The following is a 25,899-nucleotide window of genomic DNA, read 5'->3' as shown; positions in this document are numbered from 1 at the left end:
TCCTACCCCCAATGCCATGTGCTCTAATTTTTCCCACTAATTTCCTGTGTGGGACCTTATTAAAGGCTTTCTGAACGTCCAGATACACTATATTTCCTTTATCCATTTTACTTGTTACATCCTCAAAACATTCCAGAAGATTAGTCAAACAAGATTTCCCCTTCATAAATCCATGCTGACTTGGACCGATCCTGTTACTGCTCTCCAAATGCACCGTTATTACATCTTTAATAATTGACTCCAGCAACTTCCCCACCACTGATGTCAGGCTAACTGGTCTATAATCCCCTGTTTTCTCTCTCCCTCCTTTATTAAAAAGTGGGATAACATCAGCTACCTTCCAATCCACAGGAACTGATCCAGAATCAAAAGAACATTGTAAAATGATCACCATTGCGTCCACGATTTCTAGAGCCACCTCCTTGACTACCCTGGGATGCAGACCAGACCCTGGAGATTTATCAGCCTTCAGTCCCATCAGTCTTCCTAACACAATTTCCTGACTGAATGTGAATTTCCTTCAGTTTCTCCGTCACCCTCGATCCTCTGTACCCTAGTACTTCTGGGAGATTATTTGTGTCTTTCTTAGTGAATAAAGAACCAAAGTGCCTTTTCAACTCGTCTGCCATTTTCTTGCTCCCCATAATAAATTCACCTGTTTCTGTCTTTAAGGGACCCACATTTGTCTTCACTAATCTCTTCCTCTTCCCATACCTAAAGATGCTTTTACTATCCTCCTTTATATTCTTGGCTAGCTTACCTTCGTACTTCATCTTTTCTCCCAATATTGCCTTTTTAGTTACCTTCTGTTCTTTAAAAGTTACCCAATCCTCTGGCTTCCCACTCATCTTTGCTATGTTATAAGTCTTCTCTTTTATTTTTATACTGTCCTTGACTTCCTTTGTCAGACCCGGTTGCTTCTTACTCCCCTTAGAATCTTTCTTCCTCTTTGGAATGAAATGATCCTGCATCTTCTGGATTATTCCCAGAAATTCCTGCCATTGCTGTTCCACCGTCATCCCTGCTAGGATCCCTTGTCAGTCAACTTTGGCCAGCTCCTCTCTCATGCCTCCATAGTCCCCTTTGTTCAATTGCAATACTGACACTTCTGATTTTACCCTCTCAAATTGCAGACTAAAACATATTATGGTCACTACCTCCTAATGGTTCCTTTACCTTGAGTTTCCTTATGAAATCCGGTACATTACACAACACTAAATCCAGAATTGCCTTTTCCCTGGTGGGCTCCAGTTCAAGCTGCTCTAAGAATCCATCTCGGAGGCACACTACAAACTCCCTTTCTTTGGGTCCAGTACCAACCTGATTTTCGCAGTCTACCTGCATATTGAAATCTCCCATAACCTCTGACACCTGCACTAATCAAGAATCTATCTATCTCTGCGTTAAATATATTCACTGCTTTGCCTCCACAGCCTTCTATGGCCAATAATTCCACAGATTCACCACCCTTGCATAGTCCAGGCACTCAGTACCTTCCGTGTAAAGTGACAACGAGAAAAACAACTTGCCTCGCACATCTCCTTGAAACTTTGCTCCTCTCACCATTTTATATATCAGAAGATTACCTTTCCACTGATAGACAGGCCCTCTGATACTTATTGACCAAAGATAGACACAAAATGCTGGAGTAACTCAGTGGGACTTACCGAGCCCTCTATCATGATTTATTACTGAATGTTTCCTCAAATATTGTTTTACCGTTTTGCACCATGTGCACTCTGGGCACATTACTGTGTGCGTCCCCCAATAATTTATTACTGTCTGTTTCCCTCTCGGCTGTGCCCCCTCCAACATCACTCACTAGTTGTGTTCCTTTGTTTTCAGTGACTGGTGCAACAGAGCAAGAATCGTCGTCTCCAGCCACCGAGGCAAGTTGAAGATGTGCGTAAGAACTGATTTCAGATCTGACTGACTGACAGACAGTGAGAGCCGCTTACAGTCACAGTGATTCACCGCGATCCCAGGAATCAGGATCTGAAGTTGCTTTCTCTTCATATGTGTGTGTTACGCTTGTGTGGCTGAGTGTGTGTGTACACAGATGCACCAAATGAACACTGCCACACATCGATCACCAATGATAGTGAACTGTCAGTCCTGTGTGTGTTACATGCGTGTGTGTACGGATGCATCCAACATACGTGTGTGACCGTGTGTGCCCATGTGTATATATAGTCAGCCCTGCGTGCATTTTCCATGTGCGTGTACATGTATGTGCGTGTGTGTGTATGTTACGTGTGTATACAGATGTATCCAATGAACGCTGCCATACACCGATCACCTTTGATAGTGAACTGTCGGTCGGCCCTGTGTGCGTTATGGATTTGTGTGTACATGTATGTACGTGTGTGAGTGAACGTGTGCGCACATGCAGATGTGTGTGTGAGTGCACGTGTGTGTGTCGGCCCTGTGTGTATGTATAGATGCATCCAATGAAGACTGACATACACCGAACTGTCGGTCGGCCTCTGATTGAGCTTTGAAGCTGAATTAGTTTGTGGACTGTCGCGTTCAAGGAATTTCAACATTTTTTTCCTGGAAGTGATTTTAATGGTTTTCTTCAACGGAACCTGGGTCGGGTTCTGACATTACGTGGGATCATGACATCCATTCAGTAGGAATTTTAAGCATCAAACAGTATGTGGTATACTTGTGCATATTAAAAGCAAAAGTTGACTTGACTTGCAAAAGCCCGTTTCAGTTTAATTTATTGTCACGTATACACCATATCGAGGTACAGGGAAAAGCTCTTTGTTGCATGCGAACCATTCAGCAAACAGGCAATACATAATTACAATCAATTCATTTACAGTGTGTACAGATTTAACAGTGTGGAGCGATTGTAATGTGAGTTTGTAGATCTGCTTCTGTGGCTATCACGCAAATAGTCGCCTGTGTTGGGCGCAATCTTGGAAGCATTCCCAACCGCACCAACCTGACCCGAAGTAACTAACAGTATGATAGATATGGTTCTCCTTCCCTCTACACGCTCCTCAATCACTTTGGTACAGAGTTATAAAGCACTTGGGCCCAATTCGTCCATGCCGACCAAGATACCGCATCTATGCTCATCCCATTTCCCGTGTTTGCCCCATATCTCTTTAAACCCTTCCTGTCCGTGTGTCTGTTCTTCCCTCTATGTCTCACTCTCTGGCACTATCCCTATTATAGATGCCGCTGTTATATGCCCATCATAAGATCCAACGTGATAGGAGCAGAATCAGGCCATTTGGCCCATCAAGTCTACTCTGCCATTCAATCATGGCTGATCTCTCACTCCTAACCCCATTCTCCTGCCTTCTCCCCTTAACCTCTGACACCAAACTAATCAAGAACCTATCTATCTCTGCCTTAAATATATCCACTGACGTGGCCTCCACAGACTTCTGTGGCAAAGAATCCCCCAGATTCACCACCCTGTGTCTCGAGAAATTCCTCCTCAAATTCCTAAAAGAATGTCCTTTAATTGTGAGGCTATGACCTCTAGTCCTAATCTCACCCACGTGCGGAACCATCCTCCCCACACCAACTCTATCCAAGCCTTTCATTATTCTGTACGTTTCAATGAGGTCCCCCTCATCCTTCTAACCTCCAGCAAGTACAGGCCCAGTGCCGTCAAACGCTCATCATATGTTAACGCCCATCACCAACCCCACGCTCCAGAGGTTCAATAACATTAACCCCTTTCCCCATCCACATCTCCACAGTAACTGAATCTCAGTAGCTGATTCCTGCTGATCACTGCACTAGTTAATGATCACAAATGGAAAATAAAAACATTGTTCATTATTTTCATGAACATGAGTATTAATTTTTGATGTTGTTTAAACAATCTCCTCCTACCCCCATTGATTGATTTTGAAACGCCCGATGTGATTGTGAGTGTTCGCATTTTTACATTTGGAAAAATGAAATAATGAATACCAGACATAATCCTTTACAATAAAGACTTGTTTCGTCAAGTAAAACCTGGAAATGTCTTGTTTGTAGAACCCGATCTTTGTTGCCTCTGGTCATGAGGAAGTTGATTGTGGGCACTGAAGGGGAGTCCAGGGCGCTGGATCGTTCCCACCAGTTCCCAGGGCGGCACGGTGGCGCAACGGTGGAGTTGCCGCATGACAGCGCCTGACACCTGGGTTCCATCCTGACTGCGGGTGCTGTCTGTTCGGAGTTTGTCCGTCCCTCCCCCGTGAACTGCGTGTGTTCCCTCCGAGATCTTCGGTTTCCTCCCACACTCCAATGGCTCACAGGTTTGCGGGTTAATTGGCTTGGTATAAAATGTAAAATTGTCCCCAGTGTGTCTCGAATAGTGTTAATGTGCGGGGATCGCTGGTCGGTGCGAACTCAATGGGCCGAAGGGGCTGTTTCCGTGCTGTATCTCTAAACTAAACTATCTGAATGGATGGATGGAGGTCTGCAGTACTGTTTTGATGAACGGTCAGTGGCCTAAAGGATCAGGTCTGTACCTCTCCCACTCTCAGCAGATGCTGTCTGACCAGTTGAGCATTTACTGCACTTTCTGGTTTTACATCAGATTTCTGACATCCGCATGTTTTGTGGTTTGCTTTTCAAACATGGTGGGCATAGGTCATGAGGTCATAAGTGATTAAAAATACACTAAACTAGTGCTTGGCCTGTTTCCACATTGTACCTAAACCAACAACAGAGGTGTCACAATCAAATTACAACGCTTGCTGACTACCTCGCCAGTTTCACGGGTTTTCTAAGACAACGAGTTAGAAACTTGAAGCCGCTCTTCACCTGCTGTCTGAACTTGCTTTGGGTCATTGCGTAGATACAGGTGTTGGCACAACAGCTGACCCGAATGAGTAAGATTCCGACCTCATTGGCGACGTTCCAGGGGTTTGTGAAATCCGAGGACGCGAAATTGATGGTGGCTCGTGTGGAGATCCAACTCACCGTTGGCGTGGTCCAGAGTAATATGGAGGTGCCGGACACGGTGAAGAGCAACAAGATGGACTTGCGCCGATTCTCCGTTTCAGTGTCCTTACATTCCTGCGACTTCAGGCGCCGGCGGACCCTGCTGGCCGCTACGATGTTGTTGATGGTCAGCCCGTTGAGGAGCACGATGAGGCCGAAGGGGAGTAAGGAGACGGAGATGCTGCACATCCAGGTGAAAGCTACCCACCACATGGAGGTGAAGTAGTCGGGTTTGGGCCGGCACCCCCAGTCGACCTTGCCTATAGTGAAGCGTGGCTCGTACAGGACGTGAAAGGGAACGTACTTTAAACAGCTGAACAGGCCCATGAACACAATGACCGCGGCGGCCGTCCTATCCGTGCAATAGACGAGCCTCAGCCTCGGACAGCAAATACTGACAAAACGGTCAAAGGTGAAGGACACTGTTAACCAGATGGAGTAGTCCATGCTGGCGATCCGCAAGTGTACATGTGAAGGGCAGATCGTGCTGAGGGCGAGGAAGGAGTTGGGTAAATAGTAAAGGAAGATTTCTCTGAGCAACACGTGAGAGATGACCACCAGCAGGTCGGACATTGCCATCGCTACCATGTAGAGGGTGATTCCTTTGGTGAGACCGCATTTTCCCCGGCACAGGATCACAGACGTCAGCACGTTCGCTGGTGAAGGAACAAAGCACAGCGAAATGATCAATTGCTGAGTGGAAGAGAGGGGGCAGAGATAGCATTACAAGCAACGACATAGAAAATAGGTTCTGGTGTAGGCCATTCGGCCCTTCGAGCCAGCACCGCCATTCAACATGACCATGGCTCGTCATCCAAAATCAGTACCCCGTTCCTGCTTTCTCCCCGTTAGCCCCAAGAGCTAAATCTAACTCTCTCTTGAAAACATCCAGTGAGTTGGCCTCCACTGCCTTCTGTGGCAGAGAATTCCACAGATTCACAACTCTCTGGATGATCCCCCCCCCCCTCATCTCAGTCTTAAATGGCCGACCCCTTATTCTTAAACTGTGAATCCTGTTTCTGGACTCCCCCAACACCGGGAATACTTTTCCTGCATTGAGCCTGTCCAATCCCTTAAGAATTTTATATGTTTCTATAAGATCCCCTCTCATCCTTAAATTTTAATTATAACAAGCCCAGTCGACCCATTCTTTCGTCATATGTCAGTCCCGCCATCTCGGGAATTGACCTGGTGAACCTACGCTGCACTCCCCCAATAGCAAGAATGTCCTTCCTCAACATCATCGAAGAGGAACCATTGCAGATAATAATACAGAACAGTACAGCACAGAAACAGTCACATCGGCTCACAATGTCCGCGCCGAGAATTTTGACATGAGAAACTAATCGCTTCTTTAGACTTGAGACTTTAAAGATACAGCGTGGAAACAGGCGCTTCGGTCCTCCAAGTTCGCGCCGACCAGCGCCCACTCCATACACTAACTCGATCCTGCATACTTGGTACAATTTACAATTTACAGAAGCCAATTAATCAGTCTGAAGAAGGGTCTCGACCCGAAACGTCACCTATTCCTTCTCTTCAGAGATTCTGCCTGCCCTCTGAGTTACTCCAGCATTCTGTGTCTAACCTGCAAGCCTGCATGTCTTTGGAGCGTGGGAGGAAACCGGAGCGCCCGGAGAAAACCCACGTGTTCACAAGGATAACTGGTGCTTTCAGACAGCACCTGTAGTCGGGATCCAACACCGGTCTCCGGTGCTGTAAGGCAGTGACACTATCGCTGCGCCACCGTGCGGCCACTCTTGCCTTCACACCAGCCATTCTCTGCATTTCAACGCGTCTCTCCCATGTCAGCGCGTTCCAGGCACCCAACACTCTCTGTGTGACGGCCTTTACCCCACATCTACTTTAAACATTCCCCTCTTACCTTGAAGCTCTGCCCTCTGGTCATTTGCATTTCCACCCTGGGAAACAAAGGTTCCGACTGTCTACCCTATCATGGTCTCTCATAATTGCAAATAATTCTATCGTCCCCCCTCAATCTCTCGCATTCAGAGAAATTAAACAGAGTTTTATCAAATCTCTCCTTGTAGTTAAAACCCTCTAATCCAGCTGGCATTTTGCTAAACCTCTTCTACGTCTTCTTAAATCTTTCACATCCTCGCTAGAATGCGGGCGACAAGCCAAAGTGCGAACTAAGCATTCTCGGTGTAACAATCTCGCTCCTTATATCTCCGCTACTATTCTGTCTTCTATATTTTATATTCTATGTCACTGATCACTTTGACGTTTGCCCTCCGGTTCGCGTAAGCCGACGGGCACGGCGGTGGTTTTAGAGAGTCGTGACATTGGAGGCTCAGAAGTTGCAACATTGAATAGATCTTTCAGCTCTGGCAGCGCGGCTTCTGCGATTGGCACCACCTGCGTGGAAAATGGCCACGCCGCTTGCGCCTGTGACCAAGTATCCCTCTGTATCAGGAGGTACGGTCTTCGCGGTCCTAGCAAGAGATAATGTTGGGCCGCGATAAACCGGATCAAACACCCGCACCAGGAGCCAATCCGTTCCCCGGAGCCGCTGAGAGCGAGGAGTCGGGAGCTTCAACCAACGTTTCTTTGCAGGAGCACGACTAACTCGCGGGGGAGGGACGAGAATATTTTGCTCAGAGAGAGTTCATAAGTTCATAGGTTCTAGGAGCCGAATTTGGCAATTCGGCCCATCAAGTCAACTCCGCCATTCAACCATCTGATCTATCTTTCACTCAACCACATTCTCCTGCTTTCTCCCCCTAACCGCTGACGCCCGCACTGATGCAGAGCGGATTAAGAGGACTCCAATCCTTTACAAGCTGACTCGTAAACGGCGTAGGTTTCTGCAAGGCAGGGAAAGCAAAGACCAAAGGACACATAGAAAAATAGAAAATAGATACATGAGTACGCCATTCGGCTCTTCCAGCCAGCACCGCCATTCAATATGATCATGGCTGATCATCTACAATCAGTACCCCGTTCCTGCATTCTCGCTATATCCCTTGATTCCGTTATCAGCTCTATATCTAACGCTCTCAGTTAGAGAGAGACACAGGTCGAGGGACGCGGCGAGAATGCCAAATTCAAGCGGCAACAGAGAGCGGAAGAACTCAATTAAAACAACAGGAACATACACAACTCGCGGTATCATTAAGCGAAATAAGCAACATTTTGAAGGTCATGACAGGACTCACATGGGATTCCAAGCACCACCAGGATCGGATAGGAGATTTCCTTCATGTACAGAATCGGAGCGCGCCACATTCTGGAAGATGTCGGGAGCTCGCTCGGGTGACACAATGGAGCAAGGAGCGCGGATCCGGATCCTCATTAATACCCCTCGAAACCCTCCGGTGGGAACGGCCTTTGATGGAGCAATGACATTAGTGAACAAACATTGTTCTTTCCAAACAAGTGAAGTAACGTCACCAATCTCTCAGTGGAGTAGAATCACTGCAAAGTCTATAGGGGGCGGCGGGTTGTTTACCGACCTGTGTCTGGATCCAAGATGCAATGTGAATGGCCTGGCCCTGTCATTTACAGGGTGACAATGTGGTTGGTGTTGGCGGCCCTTAACTCAAGAGATCCGAAATACAACCCCTTCTTCATCACATTTGTAACCACGGAAGAGGGAGTGGAGTATATCACAATGGTTTGCTCAAATCCATTTTCTAATTCTAATGTTCAAAATTGGACCCAGAGAAGCAGAACACGAAGTCCACGTAATGGGTGTGTGGCTCCAAATTTTATATCGCATTTTGGCGTCACCTCACAGTTTCGGTTACGACGTAAACTAAGCCAGGATAGACCCCGAGTCCGTTTCGCCAAGGCAGATTAGAACTCCGGGTGGCTAGCCATCATAGCTCATCTTCCCACTCCCATGCTCATCTTTCAGTCCAGGATCTCATCCATTGTAATAGTCATACCACACGCAACCTGGAGGAATAGGAACGCATATTCGGTTTGGGTAGCTTACACTCCAACGGCATGGACATTGCATTTTTCAAATGTAAGTAGCTGCAACCCTCCCTCGCCCTCTTTCGCATGCACCCCTCACCCTTCTTTATAAAAACATAGATAGTATATGCAGGAGTAGGCCATTCGGCCCTTCCAGCCAGCACCGCCATTCAATTTGATCATGGCAGATCATCCAAAATCAATACTCCGTTCCTGCTTTCTCCCCGTATCCGTTAGCCCAAGAGCTAAATCTAATTATTTCTTGAAAACATCCAGTGAATTGGCCTCCACTGCCTTCTGTGGTAGAGAATTCCACAGATTCACAACTCTCAGAGCGAAAAGGTTTTTCCTCATCTCAGTCCTAAATGGCCCACCCCTTATTCTTAAGCTGTAACCCCTGGTTCTGGACTCCCCCAACGTCACATTTATATCCACGGAAGAGTGAATGGAGCATGTCAACATGGCACGTTCAAATCAATTATCGAACAATGAATGTTCAATATTAAACCCAGAGAAACAGAACACGATGTCCAATTATGCAGTGCGGCACATAATTTTTAATCACACTAGACAGGCGTGGACCGGTTGGGTCAAAATCTCTCCTGCGAGCCCGGCAACCGTCCGTGCAAACACCCCTCCCCCACACTCACCCACACAAACACACACACACACACACATACTCACTTACCCACTCCATCCCCACTCAACCCCCCTCAACCCCCCTTACCCCCATCCCCCTCCCCCCCACTCACCCACTACATCCCCCCTCAACCCACCCTTATCCTCCCCCCCCGGCCGTTTGGACGGGTTTGCACCACAGCAAAGTCGAAATATCGTAAGTCGACATATTGTAAGTGGAAGCATCGTAAGTCGAGGAGCATCTGTGTTGGATCAACAGGGCCAACTGCGCGGACTTTCTCCCATTGTGCGGTCGAACGCGGCTGATGGCCAGGTGAAATGGAAAAGTGATTTTTCAAACTTTAAAATGTCAATAACATTAAAAATACAACAGCAATTTGAACGAAACCTGCCACTGCACACCCCAGGATAATGGTGAGTAAGGTGGATCTAAAATAATAGCGCTATCGTGTACCATTTTGGATGTATTTCCCGATCAACGGACACAAACAAACGGACAAACTAATAAACATATATACAAACAAACAAGATGAGAGTCTTGGTAATATTTAGATAGATAGATAGATTTTGGTGTCGTCTCACAGTTTAAGTTATAACATAGACTAGCCAAGCGTAGACTCGGCGACCGTTTCGCCGAGGCACACTCCAACTCCGGGTACCTCATCTTCCCATTCCCATGTTGATCTTGCAGTCCAGGATCCCATCCATTGTCAGAGACAAGCCACGCGCAAACTGGAGAAATATCAACTCATATACGACTTGGGTAGCGTACAACTCAATGGGATGAACATTGAATTCTTCAGATTTAGGTAGCTACAATCCTCTGACTTTTTCGCTAGCACACACCCCTCCCCCACCCCTCTTTTCCGCCCCCTCCCGTGTGTCGTATCTGGACGCGCACCTGTTTCATGCCCCTCAGGTGCATCCTTCCCCTAACTTCACAATTCGCAACTCATCAATCCCTTTCCATCACATCTCATGCCTTTATAGACAATAGACAATAGATGCAGGAGGAGGCCATTCGGCCCTTCGAGCTAGCACCGCCATTCAATGTGCTCATGGCTGATCATTCTCAATCAGTACCCCGTTCCTGCCTTCTCCCCCATACCCCCTGACTCCGCTATCCTTAAGAGCTCTATCCAGCTCTCTCTTGAATGCATTCAGAGAATTGGCCTCCACTGCCTTCTGAGGCAGAGAATTCCACAGATTCACAACTCTCTGACTGAAAAAGTTTTCCCTCATCTCAGTTCTAAATGGCCTACCCCTTATTCTTAAACTGTGGCCCCTTGTTCTGGACTCCCCCAACACTGGGAACATGTTTCCTGCCTCTAACGTGTCCAACCCCTTAATAATCTTATACGTTTCGATAAGATCTCCTCTCATCATTCTAAATTCCAGTGCATACAAGCTTTTTATCTCTGTGTGATGGTTATGTTGAACCATCTTCCTACCAAACTCTACAGTATCAACCTGTTATCTGCCAGGCTTTGGCTACTCGCGCCTCTCTTCCAGCTTTCTCTACCCTTCTCCCACCTTACAATGTCTGGAGAAGGGCCCGACCTGAAACCACACCCATCCATGTTCTACAGAAATGCCGCCTGGCCCGTTGCGTAATTGAATTTGTTTTTTTTTCTCCAGTTGCAACGAATCCAACCGCCGGTGATTTCATTTTATCTCTATGTCACTTATTTTGCGAGGGGAGAAGAGGGAGTGACCGGAGTGTGACCCGTCCTACATTATGCTGGCGGCCTTGCCGAGGCAGCGAGGTGTAGACGGAATCAATGGAAGGGAGGTTGGTTTGTGTGATGGTTGAATGTCCATCGGCAATCGGCGCCGGCAATGTCTTGCGGTTTTGGATGGAGCTGTGCCAAAAACAGTCTATGGTGCACGCCGATTAAATGCCTTCTCCCGCGAAGCTGTTAACGTTGGTGCGGCTTGTGGGGACGTGCCGAACTTCCTAAGATTTTAACAAAGTAGAGGTATTGATATGGTTTCTTCAATCATACGTTTATTGTCACAGTTCAGTCAAATGCTTTGTTTTGCTTACAACTCCGGTTAATCGTACAGCATACCTAACTGAGGCCCTACACAAGTGTTGCCACGTTTTGGTGCCACAAATTTACAAATGTTCACGGAACAGTCCTATCTACTGCCTCCCCCCGCCCTCCTCCTCCGGCCGCCGCCGGATGGCTCCTTCGTTCTGCGAGGCCCTCGTCCATCTCTCCAACGGCCTTCCTCTCTCTCCAATGGCCCTCCTGTTTGGCGGCCAACGTCGCTCTCCGACGTCCTTCCTCATTCCTCGACGGCACACCGACTGCTGCACGGTGGCGCAGCGGTAGTATCGCTGCCTTATAGCACTTGCAGCGCCGGAGACTCGGGTTCGATCCCGACTACGGGTCCTTTTCTGTACGGTGTTTGTACGATCTCCCCGTGACCGCGTGGGTTTTCTCCGAGAGCTTCGATTTCCTCCCACACTCCAAAGACGTACAGGTTTGTAAGTGAACATGTTTGTTTGTAAGCTTGCTGAATGTGTAAATTCTCCCTAGTGTGTGTAGGATACTGTTACGGTTAGGACAGTGCGGGGATCGCTGGTCGGCGCGGAATCGGTGGGCCGAAGGGCCTGCTTTCGCGCTGTATCTCTAACCTAAACTAAACTCAACTTCGCTCTCCGAAGGCCCTCCTCGCACCTCGCTGTCGACGGCCCACCTCGCACTCCGGCGATCCGCTGCGCTCAGCGGCAGCTCGCCGACGCCGGTGGATCCGCGGTGGGCGAGCCGGGCATGCTGGAGGGCTTAGCCCAGCTTGTCGGGGCTCTCCCAGCTCGCTGCTGGCCGGGACACTTGGCCATAGCTTCCACGTGGCTGGTCCAGGACAAAATGCCGGTGATATTTATTCCTAGGAATCTCCATTTCCTCGCCATCAATATGTACCGTGGTGTGTGTACTGTTTCGGTACCTGACGTCGATCACAATCTTTTTTATCTCACTGATATTGAGGGAGAGCTTGTTGTCTTGGAACCAAGTTACAAGGTTCTCAGTCTCCTTTCTGTACTCCATCTCGTCATTGTTCGATGTCTTTCCCATTAGGTGGTGCCCTCTGCAAACTTATAGATTGAGTTGGATTGGTGTTTGGCTGCAGAGTCGGAAGTGAATAATGAGTATTGTTGGGGGGGGGGGGAGGGGGGCTGAGGACGCATGCATGCGGGGCATCGGTGTAGAGTACTGATGCAGAGGAAGATTTGTCACCTATTCTCACTGATTGTGGTCTGTCGCTCAGGAAGTCGAGGGTCCAGTTACAGAGGGGAGTGCTGACTTCAAGTCCAAATTCAACTAGAGGTTTCAAGTGAGAAAGGAATGATTTAACAGGAGGTAGACACAAAATGCTGGAGTAACTCAGCGGGTGAGGCACCATCTCTGGAGAGAAGGAATTGGGTCGAGACCCTTCTTCAGACTGATTTAATAGGACTCTTTGAAGCAACCTCTTCACACAGATAGGGACATAGGGAACGAGCTGCCAGATGTGATAGTTGAGGCAGGTATTATAACACAACTTAAAATACATTTAATCAGGTTCATCGATAGGAAGAAATTTAGAGACGTACAAGTCAAACGCGGGCAGGTAGAAGTAATGTAAATGGGGTATGTTGGTCGGAATGGACATGCTGGGCCGAGGGGCTGTATAACTCCATCGGACTGCAGATTGTCATAACATTGAGGTTATCATTATAAGCACGTGGAAGGCACCCGCCACTCTCTGTGTAAAACAAAGCTGGTCTCGCACATCTCATTCATACTTTTCCCCTCCCACCCGACTCTCTGCTAGAAGATCAGCTTTATGCCATTAGACACGCCCTCTCGCGCCCCTATATCACGGTTTATTACTGTATGTTATTACATCAAAGATTTGTTTTTACTGTTTGCGCCACGCCAACCTTTACTACCTGGTGTTCTCTGACACAATGCTGTATGTACCCTCCAATATCTCACTCCTGTACGTGTAGGAAGGAACTGCAGATGCTGCTTTAAACCAAAGTTAGACACAAAAAGCTGGAGTAACTCAGCGGGCCAGAGGACAAAAGGAATAGGTGACGTTCCAGGACGAGACCCTTCTTCAGACTGCCGAGTTAAGGGCCTGTCCCACTTAGGCGATTTTAAGGCGACTGCCGGCGACTAGGCTGTGTCCGACAATTCGCCGGGGTGTCGCGGGCATGATCGTGAGGAGTCTTCCAAAAATCGTAGTGGATCTCGACGCATCGCTGAGAAATCATCCGGTTTGAAATTTCTCGGCGACAGCTGGCTTATCGCCAGGTATCGTTGCTTATTGCGGGCGCTGTCGCATGCTGTCCCCAGCTTAGATGCGTTTAGAAGCACATAATATTAAAATAAGTAAAGTAATTTCAAAATACCATAAAATGCTTGTGTTAAACCAATTTATTTACCGTCAGGTCATTTGACAGGTAGATTGGAGGCGACAGCTTGACGGTCAGGTAAGCGTGGGAATTTTCGCGATGTGTTTGGCCTCAGCCATTACATTTAAAGTGGGCTCCAAACCCAGCTATGCAACCCGGAAACCAGATATGCATCTCCCTTACATTTTCAAAGAATGCCCTCACAATTTTGTGTGTGCGTGTGTGTGTTTGTTTGTTCGTGTGTGTGTGTGTGTGTGTGTGTGTGTGTGCGTGCGGGTGTGTTTAGTTTCGTTTAGAGGTAATGCGGACTAGTTAGCAGGCAACAAACGCTTTTTACTGTACCTCGGTACACGTGACAATAAACGAAACAAACTGCGTGGAAACAGGTTCTTCGACCCTCCGAGTCCGCGCGGCCCATCGATCCCCGTACACTGGTACTATCCTACACACGAGACACAATTTACAATCTTTACCGAAGCCAGTTAACCTACAAACTTGTGCGTCTTTGGGGTGTGGGAGGAAACCAGAGCCACGCGGTCAGGGGGAGAAGGCGCAAAGTCCGTACAGACGACGCCCGTCGTTAGGTTGGAACCCGTATCTCTGGCGCTGTAAGGCGGCAACTCTACCGCTGCGCCGCCGTGCGGCGAGTGCGCGCGTGTCCATCTCCCTCCACAGATGCTGCCTGGCCGCGAAGTTCCTCAAACACTTTGATTTTTATACAATTACTTCAACCGATTCCTTACATCTGTCATATCGAATATTGACTTTGCCTCATCGTTCCTCCTTCCTGTCTACACATGTCTCAAACTCTCCTTTGCGCCGCTGTTGTAGTCCTCACCAACCCCGCTTGTGCCGCCGTGTGAGTCGGGGGTCGTTTAGGAACCTGGGGAGCCCAGAGCTCAGGACCCGCCGCCCGCGGCTGCTGCTGAACCCGCTGGAAGGGCGACTGTTTCAATCTTTATATTGTCACAAACGTATTCCTGTTCCGTTGACCGACACAGTTAACGCGTTAAAATGAAGGAATCGACTGCTTCAATTACTGTTGCTGTTTATTTCACTCTCCCCACATTTCCGTTCCCTCTGGTTTATATCCGCGCTAAATAGGGGTTTACGACGCGGAATTTGGGGATTAAATGGGACCCGTTCAGCGCCGACCTGTTGTCCACCGGGTTTCTGCCCCACAGCCCCTGAGCCCCGCTCCTGACGCCGGTCCCGGGACCCGACCCTTTTACACACCCGGAGCGGAACCAGAGCAGATTCTCAGCCACTGGTTCACATCCCAAGGCCCGAAGAAAGGATAAAGTTTCTCCGTAAATGTGTTCCCAGTGAAGGCGTGGATATGGGACTTGGTGTCCGCGTCGCAAAATGAAACCGTCCCGGACTCGTAACTGAGATAAACTCCCACCCTCCCGGGGATAGGGCGGACGGGGAGACGGGATGGAAGGGTGGTAAGAGCATAAAACTCGTCATCATCCCGCTTGATCCTCCAGACCCCAGTCTCGGGGGTCAGGTCGACTTCTCCCTCCCTCTCCACAGGCTCTGCGGCGACTCCTAGACTCCACCACCGACTCCCCGCCACCTCCACCTCCCAGTAATATCTCCCCGATGTGAATGCTTCCGATCCCAGCACACACGGCCAGGCTGTGAATCTTTTCCCGGTGTCAGGGAGATTCTTCAGGGTCCCAGTCCATTTCACCCTCTTCCGATCCTCAGACACCTCCAATAACGGATGCGCTGTTTCCACATCATGGGCGACGGAGACTGGGGGAGGGAGAAGCAGAGAATCAGAGAGTCCCCGGGGGTCGAGCAACGCGGTCCCAGGACCAGGGGAGAAGCCGCTCCGAGTTAGCAACAGGTAGGCGTTCATTCCCGGTAATTTGTTATCCCGGCTGGAGAGGGGAATTGCGTGAGGTATCGGGAACGGATGGTGCCGGGATCGTGCGGGCGGGGTGGACCAGTGCAGAGGATTATTTATCAATCCATAATAAATGGGATCATGAGATTGCGGCGGGGTTAGATAAACGAAGCGGGCTATACAGATATGGACACAAAACGCTGGAGAAATTCAGCGGGACAGGTAGCATCTCTGGAGAGAAGGAATGGGTGATGTTTAGAGGCGAGACCCTTCTTCAGACTAGTTAGGGATGTCCCTCGTTTCCCTTATCCATAACTAGTCTGAAGAGGAGTCACGACCCGAAACGTCACCCATTGCTCCTTTCAAGAGATACTGTCTGTCCCGTCGAGTTACTCCAGCTTTTTGTGTCTGTCTTCGGCCTAATCCAGCAACGGCAGTTCCTTCCTACACAGAAATGGAGGTAGGTCGGAGGTGGAGGATATTGAGGTTAGTGGTAGTTTGATGTTTTTCACTCGAGTTGTAAATCTGTGGAATTCGCTGCCTCAGAAGGCATTGGAGGCCAATTCTCTGGATAGTTTCAAGAGAGAGTTAGATAGAGCTCTTAATGATAGCGGAGTCAATGGGTATGGGGAGAAGGCAGGAACGGGGTACTAATTGTGAATGATCAGACATGATCACATTGAATGACAGTACTGGCTCGAAGGGCCGAATGGCTTACTCCTGCAGCTATTGTCTATTGTCGATTATCTGTTGTCTATTGTCGATTATCTGTTGTTTATTGTCTATTATCTATTGTCTGTTGTCTATTGTCTATTGTCTATTGTCTATTGTCTATTGTCTATTGTCTATTGTTTATTGTCTATTGTCTATTGTCTATTGTCTATTGTTAAAGAGGAGGTAGAGATGTGGGGTGCTGTCGGCATGATCACAGTGAATGGGGGCAGACAGGAGGGGCCAGATAACTTGCTTCGGTTTTCTTGAGTGGGGTGAGACAGAGGGGGGGGGGGGGATTTAGACCATGGAATGAAGCAGAGGTTGAATGATTGGTTGTGATATAGAATGGGTGGAGATTTGGGGTTGTAGGGTCTCTGAAAGAAAGGGGATGCACGGGCAGATTTGATGGGTGTGAACAGCAAAGATCACACTGAAATCATTGCAAACCGTTCTCCGAACTTCCCGGAGAGACTTGACAATGAAAACAAGGAGTTCATATAACAGGTGCATATGATCACAAGGAGTTGTTTTACCCCTCGAGGGGGTGGGGGGGGGGTGTGAGGGGGGTAAAACGGGGGTTAGCACTGGCAGATAACATCGATGATAATCTCAAGAGGTTTTTTTTTAATTGATTGAGGGAACAAGGGTTAACAGGGGGAGAATGGGGCCCCTCATGTAATGGGAAAGGTCCTCAATTAGTATTTCTCCTTTATTTTTGCTGTGAAGAAGGACTTGGGAACCTTGGAACATGGAGTAGTCAAATGAAGTGTATTGAGACACCAAATGGTGTTCGGTAGACTGATGGATCTGAAGGCTTAAATCATGCTTAACTAATCTTCTGGATTTTTTTGAGGATGTAACTAGGAAAATTGATAGGAGAGAGCCGGTGGATGTGGTGTACCTCGACTTTCAGAAAGCCTTCGACAGGGTCCCACATAGGAGATTATTGGGCAAAATTAGAGCACATGGTATTGGGGTAGGGTATGGACACGGATAGAAAATTGGTTGGCAGACAGAAAGCAAAGAGTGGGGATATATGGGTCCCTATCAGAATGGCAGGCAGTGACTAGTGGGGTACCGCAAGGCTCGGTGCTGGGACCGCAGCTATTTACAATATACATTAATGACTTGGATGAAGGGATTAAAAGTACCATTAGCAAATTTGCAGATAATTCAAAGCTGGGTGGTAGTGTGAACTGTGAGCTAGATGCTATGAGGTTGCAGGGTGACTTGGACAGGGTGTGTGAGTGGGCGGATGCATGGTAGATGCAGGTTAATGTGCATAAGTGTGAGGTTATCCACTTTGGTGGTAAGAGTAGGAAGGCAAATTATTATCTGAATGGTGTCAAGTTAGGAAAAGGGGACGTACAACGAGATCTGGGTGTCCTAGTGCATCAGTCACTGAAAGGAAGCATGCAGGTACAGCAGGCAGTAAAGAAAGTCAATGGAGTGTTGGCCTTCATAACAAGAGGAGTTGAGTATAGGAGCAGAGGTTCTTCTGCAGTTGTACAGGGCCCTAGTGAGACCGAACCTGGAGTACTGTGTGCAGTTTTGTTTTCCAAATTTGAGGAAGGATATTCTTGCTATTGACGGCGTGAAGCGTAGGTTTACTAGGTTAATTCCCGGAATGGCGGGACTGTCATATGTTGAAAGACTGGAGCGACTAGGCTTGTATACACTGACATTTAGAAGGATGAGAGGGGATCTTATCGAAACATTCAAGATTATTAAGGGGTTGGACACGTTCGAAGCATGAAACATGTTCCCAATGTTGGGGGAGTCCAGAACAAGGGACCACAGTTTAAGAATAAGTGGTGGGCCATTTAGAATGGAGATGAGGAAAAACTTTTTTCAGTCAGAGTTGTAAATCTGTGGAATTTTCTGTCAGTGGAGTCACGACCCGAAACGTCACCCATTGCTTCTTTCCAGAGATGCTGTCTGTCCCGTCGAGTTATTCCAGCTTTTTGTGTCTATCTTCGGCTTAATCCAGCACCCGCAGCTCTTTCCCACACAGATAGTAGTTCGGAGGTAGAGGATATTGAGATTGGTGGTAGTTTGATGTTTTTCACTCGAGTTGTAAATCTGTGGAATTCTCTGCCTGAGAAGGCGGTGGAGGCCAATTTTCTGAATGCATTCAAGAGAGAGCTCGATAAAGCTCTTAAGGATAGTGGAGTCAGGGAGTATGGGGAGAAGGCAGGAACGGGGTACTGATTGAGAATGATCAGCCATGATGACATTGAATGGTGGTGCTGGCTGGAAGGGCCGAATGGCCTCCTCCTGCACCTATTGTCTATTGTCTATTTTCTATTGAGAGCAGTCAGTATTACAGTCGAAGAAGTTCTCAAGGTCCTGGCGCATATGAAGGTAAAAAAAACATCTCCTGGGCCTGATCAGATAAATCCGAGGACGCCGTGGGAAGCTAGAGAGGGAATTACATTAGCCCTGGTGAGATTCCACAGTTGTCATTAAATGCGGGTGAGGCACCGGTTGAACGCAGGGTGGCAAATATTGTGTCTCTACTTAAGTAGGGTTGCAAGCCTGGGAACCACAGGCCAATGAGTCTAATGTCTGCGAACGGAACTTTACTAGAGAGTATTCTGCGGGAAAAATCTTCATGCATTTGGATGGACAAGAGTTTATTAGGGATATTCAGCACGGTTTTAACCACAAGAGATCGTGTCTCACGAATCTGATTAAGGTTTTGAAGATGTGACCAAAAAAGTTGATGTGGGTAGAGCTGTAGACGTTGTCTATGGATTTCAGCTAGGCATTCGACAAGTTTCCACGTGGTAGGCTGCTCTGGAAGGTTCGATTACATGGGATCCAGGAGCAGCTAGCCGACTGGATAGAAAATTGGCTCAATGGAAGGAAGCAGAGGGTGAAGGTGGAAGGATGTTTCTTTCAGACTGGATGCATGTAACTGGTGGCGTACCTCAGTGTTCGGTGCCGGGCCTGTTGCTGTTTGTCATTTATAGCAATGATTTGGATGTGAAGGCGCATGGCGTGATTAGTAAGTTTGCAGATGACGGTAAAGATGGTGGTGCAGTGGATAGTGAAGATGGTTGTCAAAAATTGTAGTGGGATCTTGATCGCTTGGTCAGGTGGATTGAGGAATGGTTAATGGAGTTTAATACTTCGAAGTACGAGGTATGGCATTTTGGGGAAACAAACTATGGCAGAATCTACACAGTGAGCGGCGGGGCGGCGGGGTCTTTTGTTCTAATGCCTTCCCATTGGAACAACATTTCAATTTCCCTTCGATCGATTAATAACATCAATCCTTGCATCTGTATTACTTAAATATTTCATAACCAAGAACAATGGAGAAGCTTTACCGTGCTTGAAGTCATCAGATGTTTCACTGAATACCGTGTTGAACAAAACAGGGCGATCAAACTTATCAATCGGCAAGGCACCATCTACCACCAACAGTAGTTTGGCTTCATCGCTGAACCTGCAAACATTTAACAGCTGGTTATGAACTGAGCATGATTTTCTTTCGAGCTGTTCTACACAAATATGCAGTGTTTCAGTCAAGAGGATGTCCTACCTCCTTTTCCGACTAGCTTCATCCTGAAATAAATAAAACACAAATTTGAGTCGACTGAGATGAAACAGCCACATCTCGATAGCAGGAGATTCTCCCAAATTCTGACATTCCTCAGATAATTCCCCTTTCCCAATGCGTATTGTCGCTATTACATAGACAGAGAATGGAAATTTTCGTGGAGACATAGAAACACCGGGCAAAATAGAAGGAATGTTCAAGAAAATGATGCCATAACTGAGAGGGCGCAACTTACAGGAAACTCTGGGCAGGTCGTGGGATTTTATCTGGAGAAGATGTCGGAGATGATGGGTTGGACACATTTAAAATGATCGGTAGATTTAAATCGGTGGGGGTAGAATAGTATCACCAAAAGCGAGAAGACCAAACGTCAAAGCTGAAATGTAAGATGGACTTTAATAAATCCCGTAGGAAATACAGTGACAGGAACGTGAATCTCACTTGCACAGGTGTAGCTGAAGCCAATGCTGCAGATACATTTGAGGGGAAGTGGGATAAACACACGAGGCTTCCTCGAAATCGGGGCATTGTTGCCGGATGTAGTGAGTAGATAAGAGGGATGTTGAGTGGAACAGAAACATTGGCCGCAGAAGATGGGCCGAACGGCTTGTCCATGGGATGTAATTCTATGGTGAACACAGACGGACAGAAAGAAACAGAGCAAATCCCCCCAAGGTGACCACTCACTGCTGATGGCACCGGACATAGATGTTAAATCTGACATGTGCGTCGCGTTCTAGATTTCAATGTTAATCCCCACAATGTGGTCATGGCTGATCTAGTCCTGGACTAAACTCCCATTTTGCCACATTCCCTTTAATTTCAATTCCTTCCACTTTCAAACATGTATCTCCCTTTCGTTTAAATCTTTCTAACGGGCTAAACCTATCAAAGTCTCTTGGTTGGACATTCCCAGAGATTCACGGCCCTCTGTCCAGTCGTGGAGCTTGGGGTCATATAAAGGATCACCCCTCATTCTTCTAAACATAACATGTTTATCCTCTCCTGATACAACAACCCCTTCATCCCAAACCCGAAATTGGCGATTCACGGCGTGCTGCCTCCTTTGCTATTATATCATTTCGCTGTTAAGGTAATCAAATCTATGCTCTGGATGTGGCCTAGCCAACTGCACAATTGTGACAAAGCTTCCTTGTTGCTAAACTTCAACCACTTTACAATAAATCTCAACGTGCCATTTCTTCTCTAAACTGTTTTTAGAGACTCGGCCCACCGAGTCCGCACCGACCAGCGATCCCCGCATACTAACACTACCCTAGATACACTAGGGACAATTCTACACTTACGGCAACCTACAAACCTGGACGTCTTTGGTGTGTGAGAAAACCGAAGGCCTCGGAGAAAACTCACGGGGAGAAGGTACAAACAGCACCCGTAGTCAGGATCGAACCAGAGTCTCTGGCGATATAAGCGCTGTAAGGCAACAACTCTACCGCTGCATTACCGTGCCTTCCTATCCTTTTTGGCTAATGCACAAAAGTACCTGAACCCATCTGCATTTCACTTATTTTGCTGTCTGTTTCCATTTCACTGAAGTGCATCGTTTCCCACTTTACCACATTGAATCATATTTGAACACTCATTCAGTTTATTGCAGAACCACAGTGATCCCATGCCAATTTGCGCCAGACTCTGCCTCTTCCTTCTGGTCACTAACATAAAGAGTAAATAATTCAGTACGAACACCAGAATGCGCCTGTCAGAGATAAGGACAAGGCTGGAAGGATTAAACAATCTGATCGACATAGGGTTGGGGGCCTGCTCTGGTAAAGTTGGTTGGATTCTGTGGAGTAGAAAAGATTTAGGAGTACATCTGCCGAAGACCAGATGCGAAAAGTGCTCAGGAGAAAGCTTTGACAGAAAAGGTAAAATAGAATCTTAAGAGATTCTACAAGGACATTAATAGCAAACGAATAACTAGAAAGGGAATATGTCCTTTTAAGAGTAAACGGATAATTGGGAGAGAATTTATTCACAAAATGCTGGAGTAACTCAGCAGGTCAGGCAGCATCTCGGGAGAGAAGGAATGGGTGACGTTTCGGGTCGAGACCCTTCTTCAGACTGATGTCAGGGGGGCCGGACAAAGGAAGGATATAGGTGGAGACAGGAAGATAGAGGGAGATCTGGGAAGGAGGGGACGGGAGGGACAGAGGAACTATCTAAAGTTGGAGAAGTCGATGTTCATACCACTGGGCTGCACACTGCCCAAGCGAAATATGAGGTGCTGTTCCCCCAATTTCCGGTGTGCCTCACTATGGCACTGGAGGAGGCCCATGATAGAAAGGTCAGACTGGGAATGGGAGGGGGAGTTGAAGTGCTCGGCCACCCGGAGATCAGTTTGATTAATGCGGACCGAACGTAGGTGTTCAGCGAAGCGATCGCCGAGCCTGCGCTTGGTTTCGCCGATGTAAATAAGTTGGCATCTAGAGCAGCGGTTGCAATAGATGAGGTTGGAGGAGGTGCAGGTGAACCTTTGTCTCACCTGGAAAGACTGTTTGGGTCCTTGGATGGAGTTGAGGGGGGATGTAAAGGGACAGGTGTTGCATCTCGTGCGGTTGCAGGGGTAAGTGCCCGGGGATGGGGTGGTTTGGATGCGAAGGGGCGAGTGGACCCAGGGAGTTACGGAGGGAACGGTCTCTGCGGAACGCAGAGAGGGGAGTGGATGGGAAGATATGGCCAGTGGTGGGGTCCCGTTGTAGGTGACAGAAATGTTGGTGGATGAATTGGGAGAGAATACGTCCCATTGTGTGCGAGCGACCTTAAGGTGGATAAATCCCTGAGACTGATTAAGTGTATCCTCGCTGCCTATCCATTAAGCTGCCTTCACCGGGTTGGTTTAACACCAGCGAAGTCCCTCTCCATTCAGGTTCACCATCCGGCTAACTTTTCCCATGGTCTTGTGATTTGTGGAGATTCTCCTTCTTTTGAGGAAAATATGAAACAATCACTAACTCAGTGACAAGTTCACAGAGACGGTTTCCCCAAGGAATTTGCAGGCAGTGCTGAGATCGCGAAGATTGTGCGGGAGTTCATTTGGTTTGGGAGCAACAGCAGCACAGAGCAGGGGCAGACGGAACATTTACCCAGTTCTGAATAACTGGTAAATGCGACTTGTATTTCAGAAATGTCCACCACCATTTTGTGCGCGTATTCTGACTTCGCCAAAATGTATTGTAACCGCTCACCTTCAGAAATATCGCACTGTCGTTTTGATCCAAGTGTTCCTGTAGCTTTAAGAGTTCCTCCTGAATGGAATTTATATTCTCTTGAATCTCTTGAAGATTTTTCTCCATTGTATTCAGAATTTTCTCCGCTTCTTCCCGGATATCTGCCAGTACGCGCTGCTCTTCCTTAGTGAGAATCTGGTGCAGTTCAGCAAACTGGGATGTGACCTTGGACTGAAGGTTGTGTGACTGTTCCTGTAAAATGAAAGTTGAAGATAATTATTTAATGTCATTTTATGGTATTTCCTCACGACATGGGAGGTGATATTTGGCCAATTGACCGTGAAATTAGCCCTTTGGCGGACCATGTCCATGTTGGCCACTGTACATATCTATACTAACCCCATTTACCCGCATATAATCCGTATTTTCCATTACCTTGGCAATTCAAGCGCTTCTCCACATGTTTTTGAAATGTTGTGAAAATAATCTCTAATTCCTCCTTCCCATTCTCCCAAGTCCAATTCCCTGCAGCCTATTCCGTTTCACCTGCCCATTATTTCCCACCCTTTCGTCCACCACCCACATTCACTGGGATAATTTGTAGCCGTCGATTCACCATCCAACAAGCGTGTCTGTAGGATATGGACGGAATCAGACGCGATCACTGGGAGAACGAGCGATCCACATAGACAGCAACCGAGATGAGGATCGAATCGTGTTATCAGGACAAGGACACAATAGCGCTACTTCCAGTCACATAGTAATAGAGTCATACAACGTGGAAATCTGTCCTTCGGTCCATCTTATCCATGCCGACCATATTGCTCATCTACGCTAGTTTTACCAGCCGGAATTTGGTCCATATCCTACACTATCCCCATCCACGAACCTGTCCAAATATTTTCTATATATGTTCTTATCGTACCGGACTCAACTACCTCCTCTGGCATACTGTTCCATATATCCCCCACCCTCTGTGTGAAAGAAAACTACCTCCCAGTTCCCCTTAAATGGTTCCCCTCTCACCTGAAGCATGTGCCGCTCGTTCTTGACTCTCCTGCTCCAGGTAAAGACTTTGTGCATTCACCCTATTATATTCCCCTCATTATCTCACTTTGAATTACTCTTCCACCTCCTACGGTCCAAAGAATAAAGTACTTCCCTGCGCGACCTCGAGACCTCGGGCCCTCGAATCCCGAGCTATGGCGATTTGCCCCATTATCACACGGACCACAGTGATCTAATCTGCACAAGATCAGGGAATCGAAAATGAAAAGTCTCACCAGAACCCCAGAAATCTTCTCTTTCTGTTGCTGCTCCATTTGCTGGATCTCTGATTTCTTTTTTGTGAGAGATTCGAAGGAAGATTTAACCTGATCCTGGGATTGTGTTTGAAAATCAAATAATTAAATTGTTAGACAACAAAGGAGGAATTAAACATTAATGTGAACAAAATCCGGTTGCCTTTACCTTGTAGAATTCAGCAGCTTCTGCTATCAGCGTGAAGCTGTGAGACTTGTGTTCCCGCCCAGCTGCACAAATCGCACAGATCAGTTTCTTGTCAGTTTCACAAAACAGCTTTAGTTCTTCCCGATGTTCCTCGCAGTGAAGTTTATCGTCCTTCTCCTTCCGATACAGGTTTAGTGTCCGAAATTTCTCTGACAGTCTTGCCAAGGCCCGACTTACCGCAAGTGTGCGCTCCACAAACTCCTCTCCACATTCCGGGCAGGAGTTTCTCCCTTCCCTGTCCCAACTCTGTGTGATACAGGAGCGACAGAAGTTATGCCCACACTCCAGTGACACCGGATCAGTGAAGATCGCCTGGCAGATAGGACAAACAACCTCCTCGGTGAAACTCTTGACCTGGTCTTTCGAAGCCATGTTAACTCCCGGCACTTCCTGGTTCAAAATACCTTCCGTTTCGCGAGCTGCTGAACCCTTGCAGCACCGCGAGTGTCCACTGCGCATGCTCGGGGAATTAAAATAATTTGGCTGCCAGTTTTCAGTGTGAAGATGTAGAAACAATGAACTGCTGGCGCTGGTTTACAAAAAAAAGGCCCAACGTGTTGTAGTAACTGCACCTGGGTCTGAACCTGTAGTAACTGTAACTGGGTCAAGTAGTACCTCGGGAGAACATGGATGAATGGTCTCGACTCGAAACGTCACCCATTCCTTTTCTCCAGAAACGCTGCCTGTCCCGCTGAGTTATTCCAGCTTTTTGTGTCTATCTTCGATTGGTGATGTTTCGGGTTAGACCCTTTTTTAGACTGATTGAAGGGGTGGGGGTGGGAAGCAAGAAAGTTAGAAGAGATGGCTGGCAGGTACTATAAGGAGGTTTCAAATAAATTTGGCAAGGATGAGAGGGATATGGGCCAAACGCGGGCAGGTGGGATGAGTGCAGATGGGGCATCTTGGTCGCCATTGGCAATGTGGGCCGAACGGCCTGTTTGTCTCCATGACTATATCAGAAAAGGACAGGAAAAAGGAGGGAAGCAACGGGGGCTGATGATCAGGGTTGCACAATTGTAAAGGTATTGGACCTTCAAATGAAATGCATTTGCAGTCTGATTAACTCAATTCAATTCAGAGCTGAATTCATTGGATATATTTAATGTAATTTCATTGA

The 25,899-nt window shown here is 47.5% G+C and overlaps 2 protein-coding genes across 2 annotated transcripts; both read right to left on the bottom strand.

Annotated features, from left to right (window-relative positions):
- Window positions 1-1,821: 1,821 nt before the first annotated feature.
- LOC144602965 (putative G-protein coupled receptor 139) lies at window positions 1,822-8,208 on the bottom strand. The gene is made up of 3 exons (XM_078416088.1): window positions 8,139-8,208; window positions 4,721-5,615; window positions 1,822-1,933 (listed from the first exon to the last, which is right to left on the bottom strand). Exons 1-3 carry the CDS (start codon window positions 8,206-8,208, stop codon window positions 1,822-1,824), a joined length of 1,077 nt encoding a protein of 358 aa, XP_078272214.1.
- Window positions 8,209-15,176: 6,968 nt separating this feature from the next.
- On the bottom strand, window positions 15,177-25,154 carry LOC144603219 (zinc-binding protein A33-like). Its single transcript, XM_078416418.1, has 6 exons — window positions 24,744-25,154; window positions 24,557-24,652; window positions 23,292-23,525; window positions 20,068-20,090; window positions 19,853-19,971; window positions 15,177-15,709 (listed from the first exon to the last, which is right to left on the bottom strand). Exons 1-6 carry the CDS (start codon window positions 25,152-25,154, stop codon window positions 15,177-15,179), a joined length of 1,416 nt encoding a protein of 471 aa, XP_078272544.1.
- Window positions 25,155-25,899: the final 745 nt, after the last annotated feature.

The sequence above is a fragment of the Rhinoraja longicauda genome, chromosome 19 (genome assembly GCF_053455715.1).
Source record: "Rhinoraja longicauda isolate Sanriku21f chromosome 19, sRhiLon1.1, whole genome shotgun sequence".
NCBI classification, from domain to species: domain Eukaryota; kingdom Metazoa; phylum Chordata; class Chondrichthyes; order Rajiformes; family Arhynchobatidae; genus Rhinoraja; species Rhinoraja longicauda.
This window is presented reverse-complemented; position numbering and strand designations above follow the sequence as displayed.

Excerpts from the sequence above, each read along its gene's own strand:
- LOC144603219 (XM_078416418.1), bottom strand. The coding sequence starts at position 25,154 with ATGGCTTCGAAAGACCAGGTCAAGAGTTTCACCGAGGAGGTTGTTTGT. Across the intron at positions 23,526-24,556 it reads AGAAGATTTCTGGGGTTCTG|GAACAGTCACACAACCTTCA; the intron begins GTGAGACTTTTC and ends TTCATTTTACAG. Across the intron at positions 20,091-23,291 it reads ACAGTGCGATATTTCTGAAG|GATGAAGCTAGTCGGAAAAG; the intron begins GTGAGCGGTTAC and ends TATTTATTTCAG.
- LOC144602965 (XM_078416088.1), bottom strand. The coding sequence starts at position 8,208 with ATGTGGCGCGCTCCGATTCTGTACATGAAGGAAATCTCCTATCCGATC. Across the intron at positions 5,616-8,138 it reads GGTGGTGCTTGGAATCCCAT|CGAACGTGCTGACGTCTGTG; the intron begins GTGAGTCCTGTC and ends TTCCTTCACCAG. Across the intron at positions 1,934-4,720 it reads AAACCCGTGAAACTGGCGAG|TCAGTCAGATCTGAAATCAG; the intron begins GTAGTCAGCAAG and ends ACTGTCTGTCAG.